The sequence below is a fragment of the Chelonia mydas genome, chromosome 18, assembly GCF_015237465.2.
Source record: "Chelonia mydas isolate rCheMyd1 chromosome 18, rCheMyd1.pri.v2, whole genome shotgun sequence".
NCBI lineage: Eukaryota > Metazoa > Chordata > Testudines > Cheloniidae > Chelonia > Chelonia mydas.
This window is the reverse complement of record NC_051258.2, coordinates 8,855,320-8,868,233: the sequence shown is the minus strand read 5'-3', so window position 1 is coordinate 8,868,233 and position 12,914 is coordinate 8,855,320. Positions and strand designations below refer to the sequence as shown.

Sequence of the window (12,914 nt, the reverse complement as noted above, 5' to 3'; positions counted from 1 at the left end):
GGGGCTTGCAAACTAGACCAGGAACTCTTCAGTGCATGCTCAGCACCTCTGCAAATCGGCTCATCGTTTTTCATTAGGTAACTGCATTTAGGAGCTTAATTATAGGCCCTTGGGTCAGAAAACGTTGGCCTCAGCTGATAATGCTTGGGATGAAAGGTCCCATACTCATAGTCAGGAAGTGAGGAGCATGGGGTGAGAGGAGCGACAGTTTCCCCTCCCTGACCTGCTGTAAACTCACTTAGTGGATTCTCTGAAATGGTGCTTTCAGCCATTAGCAGAGAGCAGCGGGAGATGCTAAAGGAAGCGGGAGATCTATTTACGCCTGGCGCAGGGAGGCCGAGGTGAACCTGAACTTTTAAAGGAGACTGGAGCATTGCAAACTACAAGTGAAGCAATCAAAACTGTTTGGCTCCAAGCTCAGAGAGGGGAAAAAGCAGCCTCAGAACAGGCTGCTCTGAAGCTAACCGCAAGCCTTGGCAAATGACACCTGGACTAAGCGAACCGGGCGTTAAGCAGAGTCCAAAACTACCCGACTCCATGTCCCACTCTCTTCTGAAACGCTTCAATCACAGGCCTCCTCTGACCCAACCTTGAAGATGTCCCATATTTATTGGGTCCCACTGGCTCTGCCTGATGGGTCTGTGCTTCCTGGCCACAAGCAGCCGTTGTAGGAATATGCAGCGTGGGAGATGGAATCGATAGGGTCCGAAAGCTGTTAAAGAGAGGCCCACGAGGGGAAGGCGCTCTGCACGCCAGCGGCTTTCCTTTCAAACGAAAGGTGACTGCTGCTTCTCCGGTAAAGCACCCGAGCGCATGGTGGAAGGGCACACCCTCTGCAGTCCACCCCTGCATTTTCTGGCTGAGCAAATGAATTCATTTGGGGCCTGACCCAAAGCCCACTGGAGCCCACTGATTTCAGCAGGCTCTGGATCCCCTAGCAAAGCACCTGGACCTCAGATCAGCAACATGCTTAGACAAGTGCTTAATTTTTAAGCTTGTGCTCAAGTCCCGTCAACATTAAGTTAAGCCACGTGCTTGAAGGCTTTGGTGAGCGGCAGCCAGGGAGCTCCAGGAGGACCCTCCATTCTCGGATCACAATCACATCCCTTTTCAGAGGAGGAGGGAGAGGGGCTGGGGGTTGCAGCTGCTCCTCTGAGCATGAATCCCTTACAGGGAGCTGACTGCGCATGCATTGAGCCCTCTCTGCTGCTACAAATCACTTGATGATGACCTGTTCTGTTCATTCCCTTTGGGGCACCTGGCATTGGCCACTGTCGGAAGACAGGACACTGGGCTAGATGGCCCTTTAGTCTGACCCAGTAAGGGCGTTCTTCATTTCTTGCAAAGCGAGCCTGGCTGGCAGTGGGGAAGTGCTGACCCAGTGCAGGCAAAGTCTGGTTTCACTTTTCAATGTGGATTGTGTTGTAAAAAAAACCCCAGAAAGCATTGAATGAAGTGACAAGGTTCATTTCCTTGGCAAATCCATTTTTCATTCCACTCTCCCCCCCCTTTTCAATGATAACCATTCAAGCATTTCTAAATGAGAGGCTCTGGGGACAGGATGGTATCCCGTAGAACTGGGGGGGGGGGGGGGGGGGGGGGGCAAGCACAGCGAAACAAAGCACTCAGGAGGGCGCTGGGCTGTTCAAACAAACCTTGATTTACTGGGATAACCATGCTTCTGTAACAGAAAATGCAACTGCCACGAGGAACCAGCCGACAGACCTTCGCTGTCTCACCCAGAGACATTTTGAACACTGCAGAATGACAGACCCCAATCAATGAGATTACACCAGTGACAAACGAACTGGAACCTGAACCACAGGCCGGAAGCAGAAACACTGCATTTCCCCCTCCCCCCCCCCCCCCCCCCCCCCGACATGAAAATCAAAGCTCACTGAACGAGGCGATGTTGCTATATATCAGGAAAGTGAGCGCAAGGAAACAGGTCTTCAATGAGCAGGACAATGTCACGGGACGACAGTCACTTTGTATGCGAGAGCGTGAGGTCACGTCCATAGGCACTTGAGGATCCGGAGGACAATCGCCAGCCATGTCACTCGAACCACAGCAGACTGCATGAAGCCACCCAGTTAAATTGACAGCTAAATTACACCACACACTTCACCAGCACCAGTACAGCGATAGAGAACTCTGACTTGAGCACAGGTGTGGGGTCAATGCATCCCTGGCACCAGGGACTGAATCCAAGATCAGATGACAACAGGGTGGTTGGAGAACTGCAACCTTGTCTTACAGTGTGTGAGGCAGTGTTTACTAGTGTTTAGAGCAGGGAGGCTGGGAGTCATGACTCCCAGGTTCTATTCCTGGCTCTGCCACAGGCTTTTCAGGTGACCATAGGCAAGTCACTTAACCTCTGTGCCTCAGTTTCTCCACCTGTAAAATGGAGATCATCATCCTTACCCCTCTTACAGGGGACTGTGAGGCTGAGATAGTGTTTGTACAAGGCTCCGGTGCCCTTAGCATTGGCTAAATGTGAAGTATTTCAGCATGGTCATGGGTTTTTACACTGGATAAAAGGATTTGCAACATGGGAAGTAGAAATCAGCCAGCCAACTGTATGCCAAGGGTCAGGTAAAAGATTCAGGGAAAGCACGAATCATACTGCTAACCCTGTCATCCAGAGACAGTCCATCCAGGAGGATCTTTCGCTGCTGAACAGACTTCAGGGTAGAGGGAGCTGGCTTATCTACAGAGCTGGGCCTTGGTGCTGCAGGGGAGAGCATGACATATACTGCTCTAAAGTTCTAACCTGCAGAGCGGCCCAGACGCTAAGGATGAGAGTCATGCCTTTAATGCTTTACCTTGTTATTAACAGCCAAATAGAAAGCGGTATCTTGGTGACTGTGAAATGAAGTCACCCTCTGGTGGCCAGCCCAGGCAACCTACAGCAAACCCAGAGGCTGTGCTATGGGACTTCATGGCAGCAGTCAGTGAGGGATTAAGTGATGCAGGATTTAAACATTCACGTGAGCGTCCACGAGAAGTGCTATCCTTAACACACCCAACATGTACAATCAACAGCTAGGGCCACAGCGTATCCTGTCCATGCTAAAGCTGTTGTGTTGGTACCTTGGTATGAAGGTTTGATACCAAAGTTAGACATTAGATGGCCGAATTGTGAGCCTTTTGCCTTAAGGAACCTGTAAAGGGGAAACATTCAGATGTCTGCAGGTCGTTTCAAGTCACCAGAACTGAGTCTTAAAGCTGTAGGAAGCTGCATAAGGGCAGTGGTTCAAATCTCCACTGATTCAGTGTCTTTTTTTCGGAGAACTGATTGGAACCAGCTTGGTTAATTGTCAATCCGTGAAGGTGAGGTCTGGGTCAAGTCCCCCATACATGGCCCAGTGGTGAAGCTGATTCAAGGCTTTGCTAATATCTTTGTAGTAACAGCCCAGAAGTGGGTGTGTGTGCCGATGTGTGTGGTGAGTGGGGGGTTGGAAAAAAGGCAAGAGAGAGGTAGGTTTTGCGGGTAGGTTTAAAAAAACCCCACCTAATTACCCCCAATAATATCTTATCTGAGCGCTGAATTCAAGGTCCCCTTCCCTTGGGGTTAATGACCTCTGAATGATGGCATATGGATTGAAAACTGCTGAGCTGACAGTTCGAGACTGCTAGCATCTCTGAGAACAGAGCAGTGGGAGTGCCTGCTGTTATCCTCTCAGGGCTGCCAATAAACATCAAGTTATGTGGGGCCAAAAGTCGCAGGCATGATGCATTAGTTCCCAGAACTGCTGCGGGGCAAAGCCAAGACACACTAACCACGCTTATCAAGGCTGTTCCTATGTTACCGTACGTCGCTGCTGTTACATAACATGCTCCAGAAGGTGCATGTTTCACTGTTTTGTTCTGAACAGGCCATGGTTCTTCCTACGCTGTAGCAAACACACCCTGTGCAATAGGATACGTCAGCCATGTTTCTAGCTGCCGTTAGCAAGGCTTGCATTCTCTTGGGAGATTCTGAATGCTATGTCCCAGGCCATAGTTTTGCATCAAGAGGATTCTGGTGATTGGCGAGGTTACACCTCCAAGGTCTGTATGCGTTGTGGAGGTCTTGAGCTGTGTAAAATGAGCAATTAGAATGTGACTCACATATTAAGTTCCTGCAAAGTCTCTAACTGCAAAGCTGGTTTAAAGGATCATGAAAAGCACATAACCTGGAAGCATCTAAAGTGACCTGAATGCATAGAAATAAGCTCCTGCAGCACTGTAGACAGAGCTGTCATGACAACGCCCCAGGACCTGTGCATCAGGTCTATGCATCTCCTAAGCGCCTTTGCATTTCACATGTGCACAGCCTGTGTGGCTGTACCACTCAAGGCCTCTAGTCTGGGCCTCACTTACCCACTAGCTTCACTAGGTCTGCTGAGAGAGCCAGGTTCTCCCCTATGGTACAAAGGAGACACTGTGGGGTGTTTTGCATTGATTTATGCTTCCGGTATTTACAAAGCAGAGCCTTGGGGCCGGCGAAGGGGAATAGGGGCATGAGGTGAGAGGACAGGACATTGCAAAAACACTTCACAAACAGGTCAGGTCATGCCACCTACCAAAAGACACTCAGACTAACATCACGTGGCCTGGAACCGGGCCCTTGCACACTGATACCACATCACAGGGCCAGATGGTCAAGGAACAGGCTAACACTTAGCTGTATGTGTAAGCTTCAGTTTGCTGTCTTCCATGATATGGTACTTGAGACAAGAGGAGCAGCTGACCTGCCTGGAAGGGAATGTGACACTCCCATTTGATGAAGTAGAAACATCACCCAATGACACAAGGGTGATTGCTGTAATGCTTGGGCTGGTGGTGCCCTTCTGATCATGCGTGGGATTCCAGCAGGTTCAGAGACTCGTTTGAAACATGACCAGGAAAGACCTTGGAAAGGTTTGGAACTGGAACACACTCCCACTGCCTGAGTGGACAAGACATAATTGTCCTGGATTTGACAGCAATAGGGATGGGGAGTTTCTTGTAACCTGCTCTAGTGACAAAAGCAGCTCAGACCCCCTGCAATTTGTTCTCACAAGAGCTGGTCAGAAACAAGCAGCTTTCTTGCAACAAATGCCCACTGAGTATGTCTGGGTTGAAAAATGTCCATTTTCCATGGGAAATTTCCAAATGAAAGGTTTGGTTTCAACAGGAAGTGGGGGAAAGCCCCACTTTCTGCTTTCTAATTATTTCCAGCTGCAAAACAAAGCTCATTTTCTCACATTCTTTTTACCTCTCCTGCCTTCTTCCAATGGGAAAAAAGGGGGAGGGATAAAAATTGGAGGGGGGGGCAGAAGAACCAAAAACTGAAAAGGGAAAGTGAAATTGGTCAGTTTCCTGGGACCAAAAATAAAACAAAATTTGAAGCTGAAACTAAATTATTTTTAGAATTTTCCTGTCAGGAAAAAAAAAAATCACCAAAATTCATTGAAATCAACATTTTCCCTCCAAAATGTCAACTTCAACTAAACCAGGTTTTCCAGCGGAAAGTGTCTGGGTCGATAAATTTCAACCAGCTCCATTCCTCACCCATCAACCTCAAATCTTTAGCTTTCTTTCACCCAAGACCTCCAACTCTCTGTAGTCAGGGAGCAGCTAATGGCTATGGGTCAGATATAGAGAAGTAGGTGCTTATGTTCTGTTGACTTCAGTGGGACCTAAACACATGCTTAAGCATTGTCCTGAATAGGGATGTTTTCCTGAATGGCAGCCTAAAATTTGAATGCAGGAGACGCCCTGATGTTAGGGCATCACCCACTTCCCTGCATGGGAATGAGGATGCATTCGCCATCTGTCCCCACCGATGAGACAGCCACAGTTGTTTGCATATTTATTAGGGCAAGCAAGTTGCGCTGATTGGTTTGTCATGGGTCACATACTGCCCTTGGATACGTGTGTCCAAACGCCCATTGATTTCAGTGAGTCCTATCGCTGGGCCCGCGGGCAGAATCCGGTCTTTAATTTTCAATCTATTCTGAACTAAGGGGGTTGTAATGTATTTCATTTAATTAATATGTTTCTGACAATTGTCAGCCAAAGTGGCATTAACAAGAGTTAATGGGACCGGTTCTGGTGATGCTGCTGAGAACTGAAGTCTCTGGATTAAAGTTGCCTTCCACGATGAATAACTGATTCAGAATGGTTCCTGCTGAGTAATTACACTCAAAAAAAGGTCTGTCAATACAATTTGCTATCAGCTGTCACAGATGCTGCCTGTCATATGCTGAGCTGGGGTATGGCAGTCAAGTCAAAACACAGCACTGCGAGAATGGAAACAAATTCAGCAGCGAGGCTCAAGGAAGGAGGATGGAATCCAAGCAGTTCAAAAGACAGGCAAGAGACAAATGCTGGGCAGCGCTTAGCTTTGCCTGTACGCTCAAGAGCGGCGTTATGAGAGGGGAGCTATGATGGAAGGTCATGCAACAAGTCTGCAGTGGGCACAAGAAAGTGGCACTCGGTCTGCCGGGGAAAGGGGGGAAAAACGTCAATGGCAAGCGAGCTCCACCAAACCCCTGAGCCACAAGCATGGCTAGCAGACGCTTTCAGTGGGACAGCAGACTGTTTTGCATGAGGGTCAGAAAAATCTAAGTGTAAGAACACAAGCTTCAAAGCCACTGGGCAAAGTGGCATGGGCTTGAAAACGTAGATATAACGCAGGACTGTTGGCCAGACCTTCTGGTTCAGATCATATATAATAGTCTAAATCACTGATACAGCCTCTCCCTCTAGAAGGACAGCCTCCTGGGAATGTACTCAATGCACTGATGGGGACTGAAAAGCTTTAACTGCTCTAATCCAAGGTGCGTTCTACTAGCTCTGCTACGCTGTGCCTGAAAGTGCCTGGGGAATAGATTTGCTTTAATCCACCTCCTGCATTCCTCCGGCTGCTCGCTGGCTATGCAGTCTGGCCCCGGCCTAGCCCCGCTCTGCATGCAAAAGATTCTAGGGCACATTTACAGGTTGGTTCACAGCTGACCGACTGTCCCTGGCACCAAGGCCAGAATATCCAAAGATGCCTAAGGGAGGTATATACCCACTTGGGATTACAATAGGATCTGGATGTTTATATCCTGTAGGCTCCTTTTGAAAATCCCAGTCCAAATCCACAACTGTAGAGAATGAGTGATCTGGGAGGACCTGGCAATTCATTCCATGGTTTTCCCCATCCCCAGTGTTGCTGTTCTATCTTAAGCTGCTTGGCCGCAGTCTGGATTTCCAATAACCTTGACCCATGAGGCAGAGTGGCTGCTCGAACACAAATTCCTGAGACGAGACACATGTTAATCTTCACGATAACGCAGTCTAGATGGAGGCCGGGGAACGATGAATCACAGCTGGAAATGCTCTGTGTGAAAAGATGAACGCAGGATTGATGGGGACTGGGGGAAAGGGGAATGGCTTGGCTGGATGGCGAAGTGTGAGAGGGTTGAATGAAGATTTGGGATTCTCTTTCTGGGACTGGTGCGGGGGATCAGATGACACCCAGCCTGAAGGGAAGGTGCCCAGTATCTTGTGTACCTGGAGATGCTATTCCTAGTCACAGAACTGAATAATCCTTTCGTTTAGATATTGGCCTTAATAACATCCTGCAGCAGTGAGTGCTACAGGTGAATCATACCCTGCTTAAACAACAAGAATAATGATTGTTTAGTGCTGGGGTTTGAATGACCTTGGTTATTTTCTGGCCCGCAGAAAGGCTTGTTCTAATAAAGGTACATAGCATGGCACAGTGGTAGAGCTTAGCCATTAGACTGTGTTTCTTTAAGGACCAGTCCCTGTACCCCAGGAGCTCTCTCAGATGACTGCCTGACTCCCCCCTTTCGCACTCCCCCTTCCTACACATTGTTGGGGTTGTAGCACAACAAGTTGAACTCAAGGTTTTCGTCCCAGTGCCTGAGCAAAACAAACAGCTGCCGGGCTGCGGCCTTGACGGTCCCTGGGCTACGGCCCTCCGGGAACTTCTGCTCATTCAGCCACATGCTGGCCTTGGCAGCCACCAGCTCCCACTCGATGAAGTAGGAGGCTGAGCTGTGCTCCAGCCAGGCCAGGGCGACTGCTGTGGCCCAGAGCATCCCCTCCGGCTCAGCCCACTGATGCAGCTCAATGTCAAAGAGCAGGGACTGCAATTCGGAGCTGTCCGACTCAGAGCCTCTGCCGCTGTCGCTCTGCGGCTCCCGAGGGGACTGGGTGCTCTCAGGGGAGGAGAAGCGGCGGATGGTGATGGCAGGGGGTGAGAGTTCGTTCTCAGCTTTCAGGGCCTTTGACAGGCTTTCCACTGCGCTGCCAGAGAAGTGGCGAGGCCGGCCTGCGTCTCCCGTACTCTCACCATAGCCGTTCAGCGTTGCACTGGGAGTGAAGTCTCTGTCTGAGAAGCTCTCTCTGGGAACGTCGTTCGGTGCCAGCAGCTGCCAGCTGCCTCCAGGGCTCTTGGGTTCTCGAGGCAGGCCTGACTTCTTAGCGTTGTAGGAGCTGGCGGAGGGGCTCAGAGCCATCCGGTGGCAGGTGAATGGAGACGTCCACTTCAGCTTCTCCATGGGAATGCTGATTGCGTGGCAGAACGCTGGGTTCAGCAGGAAGGCACCGCAGGCCAACTGCAGAGACACCTGTGGAGAGGGATAACACTTCCTTAGGGAGGTGCTGAGGTAAGGCCCTGGGGAAGAGCGCATTCTCTGTGCACAGCCAGGGCATTGGAGCAACCTGCCCACCAAGAGTCCACCCCATTTGCGCCCAGGGCTCCAGATTGACAGGAGAGGCACCACCTGGGCCCTCATGCCCCCAAAGTAGGGGGGGGATTCCTCTCCACAGTTCAGGGTCCAAAAGGTTGCTGGGGGAGGGAGAGATGGCCCCAGCTGGGCCACATTTTACCCCTTTCCACCCAGTGCAGTGGTCTCTCCTTTGGCCTCTTCTGCTCCTACCAGTTTTGGGAAGTTTTCCAGCTTCGCCAACTGGGGGATTTTGGGATGGGAGTTGGGGGCCCGCTGATCAGAACTCAAGCTAACCCATGTGTGTGGGGTGTGTGCGTGCATGGTGATATGCCAGAAGAGAGAAGAGCTTGAGCAAATGCTTTCAGAGCCCCCGCCACCTCCCGTCATCCCAGTTATATGAGCCTAAGGTCTGGTTTGGTTGCTTACCAGGGGTAGGTAGTCAATGTTTTCATTGCTGCTGTCGGAGCTGGGTTCATTCATCCGACTTGGGGATTTACTCATGAAACCTTTGGCTGCTCGAGTCAGCAGTCTTGTTTTATGAAGGGTCAATCTGCATCAGGACAGACGTAACAAAGAAGGCATTTACATACTTGCCTCTCGGACTCATTGCCTCCCACTAACCAATCACCTTTCAGCATTCCCAGTAACTGACGCACAGCACCCTACACTAAGTCATGTGGTAACGCAGCTGTCAGAGATTCATATGCTCGGTCTGGCTGCGAGACATCAATTCAACTGGCTTCCCATACAATAGACACAACCACCTCTCCCCTTTCTCTTCTGCGCTAGACTGTAACGTAGCCTGGCCTCTGGTATTGGAAATTCTCCCCACTCCGCACAGATAAGTCTCCTCAAGCTAGCATACGCCCATAGGAATGCAAATTCCATCCAGGAACATCTCCTGTTAGACTCTCCAAAAGATCAGACTGGGAGGGGACGCTCTGAGGACCATCATTTCTGAGTGGCCCAGAAGCTAATGCTTCAGCTTGTCAAAAACATGGGACCCCTGAGTCCTGATCCTTTTCCTGTCACTTTCCGGAGAAGCCATGTGACTCAGAGACTCTGACAGGGGTTTTCAAGGCCAGGAGTCAGGGAGGTAGCCAGAAGAGAGTGTGAGGAGTCTGTAGGTAGGTGGGGAAGAGAGGGAGTATTTTGCCTTGATCCCTCCTCTCTTGAAGTCATTAGAAGAGGGAAAAATTTAGAAGGATATTTTTTTTGGTCAAAAATGCCTACGTGACTTAGGAGCCTCTGTACCCTTGGATTTCAATAGGCCTAGACTTGCACAATTTCTCCATACCAGATGACGTGGAGCTATACCCACCTTCCCCTCCCTGGATGGCTCAGGGGCATGGTAGTGGTCTAGAGTCTTTAATCGCGAAGTCCCTGGTTCAAATCCAGCCTAGCTAAATAGTAACTGCAAAATGTTCCTATCTTTTGGCTGGTCACGGGCCAATGTGACATGAATTTGGGGGATCTGTGGGCAGGTGTCCACCCCACACTTGGCACTACTCACCCCTCTCAGCAGAGAGACCCAGGCCACTGACCAAGCCTGAACTCCCCTCCCTGGTAGCCCTTCCAAGTCAGAGTTAGGGAGCCCTGGTGGGGCAATCTGAAGAAGCTTGTTTTGCTGCTGCCATGTGATGGCAGTGTCTAGACTAGAACCTACACAGACCAAATCCTCCTCTCGGTAACACCAGATTTCAACAGGCTGCATCGGTGGCACAGAGAGACTCTGGCCCAGTACTTCCCTTTACAAGCACCAAATTTGCACGATACATTTAAAATAAAGAATAAAAAAGAGGCAGTTTGGTTGGCTGTTTGCTGATCGTCAGGCTCAATGTGTTGGCTAATTGTCACTAAGCCTGGCTCACAAGCTGTCTGCTTGGCCCAGTACACCAGCCAACGAGTGTCACGGTATCAAAGCAAGAGTGGGCTGCAGAGCAAAATTCCTGTTACCAAACCCCCTTTCTACAGTGTAACCATCTGCCCCATGTGGACACCCCCCTGAACAGCTGACAGGCTTTCCTTCCTGTGGGCCCCTTTTGTCAAACCCACACCCAGGAGAAAACACTGAGCAATGGAATACTCCACCCTGGGGCCAGGAGGTCTCATTGAGTCAGAGAATGCTCTGCTGCACCTTACCTGGCAGAAAAAAGGGTATCAATAGACTTCTGGGAGTGAGCAGAGGAAGCAGACGGACTCTGCAGCGAAGCTGGAGAGAAATACAGAGCCAAGGCTGAAGTAAGGAAATGTCTGGCGTCAAGGAAGAGTTAATCAGAGATTTCAGGGACCACTGGCTGGAGGCTGGGCTCCTGGCTTGGATACTAAATTGCTTTGTGACCTTAGACAAGTTACTTCATCTCTCTCTGCCTCTGTGTCCCCATGTGTCTAACGGAGATAATGAGACTTATCCACCATTCAAAAAAGGCTGTCTGGGAGATGCTGAGGGCTTAGCACCTCTAGAAACCAGAGTACTGATTTAGCTGCCTAAATATGGATTTAGGTCTCTAATTTTAGGCACCAGTGTTTAAAAAATACGTTGGCCAAAGTACTTCTAAATAATTCAGTTAAGAGCCCAAATCACCAGCCAAAGTCAGGGGCAGGCACCAGATTTACCAGCTAATACATTTTAAAACACAATAGCTGAAAATCGTTTCCTCAGGCACGGAGCTGCCCACACCTGAGCTCTCTCTAACAACTGGAGGTTCACAACCCCTGGCTCAGCGCAGAAAGACGTTGCCCTGCCATTGGCCGTGACCAGCTGTGGCAGGAGAAGCACAGAACCCCGAACTCTGATCCGACAGGTTTAAAAACTTTTCAGCTCAACTTGAAACCTCAGTCGGAGGAAGTGGTGCCACGGCGACCTTGAGAAACCCTGTGCATGTCTTGCTCTTACCTTCCGGGACACTGTAGCGCTCCCAGCCGGAAGAGGCAGGTGCGCTGCCGGGCGACAGGCTGTTCTCATCTGCAACAGCAGAAGCACAATGGCCACGTCACCCTTCTCCGCATCATTACCACATGTCAGCATCACCCTGGCCTCGGAGTGAGGGTCACAACCAGCCCCCTTGCCTTGGCGTGACCATCCTCCTCCATAACCGCCAGCACTGCCTGTCTGCCAGCTTGTTCGTCACCCTGGGCACCACACACTGTACCATCTCCCTCCTCCTCCTGGTTGCCATGGCTTGGCCAGACCTTCCGCTGGCACACACTGGGTAGCAGCACTGGTTTCAATGGAGCTCTGCTGACTTACACTAGCTGAGGATGTAGCTACCTTCGACACCAGTCTCCCAATCAAAACCAGTGCCGTGGCTACACTGAGCTTTGGAGAGGGAAAGCGCCATGTCAGGATTACACAGTGTGACCGTTCTATTGACCACTGTAACGGTTCCGTCATGGGGCCTCCTGCTGGTTATTCTGGAAATTAGCTCAGTCTTTTCGCAGAGCGCTCTCCTCCGGTGGTGTCTCGCCTGCCATCACTTCTGCTCTGGACCTGTGTCGCCTCAAGATCAGGACACAGCCCTCCAGCTGTGCCCCATTCCTTCTGGGGGAGCAGCAGTCCTCTGTCCAGCCACTCACCTCTGTGGCCAACTGCAGCCCAAGGTTCTAGCCACTCCCCTCAGTGGCAAACTGCAGCCCTTCACTGGCCTCTCCCCTCAGTGGCAAGTGTGGGTGGGGACACCCAGGCCCACTCATTACTCCGGGTCCTGACCAGGGACCCTCTAGGCTGCAGCCACGCTCTGTCCGTTTCCCTGGGCCACTTCCCCATAGCCCTAGCACATTCTCTGCCCCTGTATCCAGGCTTTCAGCCAGTCAGGCTGGAGTTCCCTCTCGCTTCGCTTCGCTTCCCTGCCCATTCCATTCCATTCCATTCCATTCCATTCCATTCCATTCCATTCCATTCCATTCCCTCAGCCCTTCAGGGACCCAGTCCTTTCTCCCTGGGCTCCCAGAGGGAACTGACTCCTCTGCCCTGCAGCTCTCTTTATATTTGGGCCTGCTCTGCCCTGATTGGCTGCTCCTTGAAGCCCCTCACTGATTGGCTGTCTCCTGCGCAGCCTCCCCAGGGCTGCTTTTAACCCTTTCTCCACCAGTGTGGGGCAGACGCCCCATCACAACCACATTCAGCATCCTTGGGCCCCTCTTCCACCTTTACCAAACCCTAATCCTGAACAGAGATCACTGCTTCCCAACCCATCAACC

At 50.7% G+C, this 12,914-nt stretch overlaps 1 protein-coding gene across 3 annotated transcripts in view; it reads right to left on the bottom strand.

Annotated features, from left to right (window-relative positions):
- Positions 1 to 1,639: 1,639 nt before the first annotated feature.
- Positions 1,640 to 12,914, bottom strand: part of VWA5B1 (von Willebrand factor A domain containing 5B1) — a 77,594-nt gene continuing 66,319 nt past the window's right edge. For all 3 annotated transcript variants that reach the window (XM_043531839.1, XM_043531841.1, XM_043531840.1), the window contains exons 19-22: positions 11,611 to 11,679; positions 10,857 to 10,926; positions 9,141 to 9,264; positions 1,640 to 8,612 (exon numbers count right to left, since the gene is read on the bottom strand). In XM_043531839.1, coding sequence (XP_043387774.1) covers positions 7,845 to 8,612; positions 9,141 to 9,264; positions 10,857 to 10,926; positions 11,611 to 11,679 — 1,031 coding nt within the window. In that variant the 3' untranslated portion in view covers positions 1,640 to 7,844. The remainder of the gene's footprint in view (positions 8,613 to 9,140; positions 9,265 to 10,856; positions 10,927 to 11,610; positions 11,680 to 12,914) is intronic.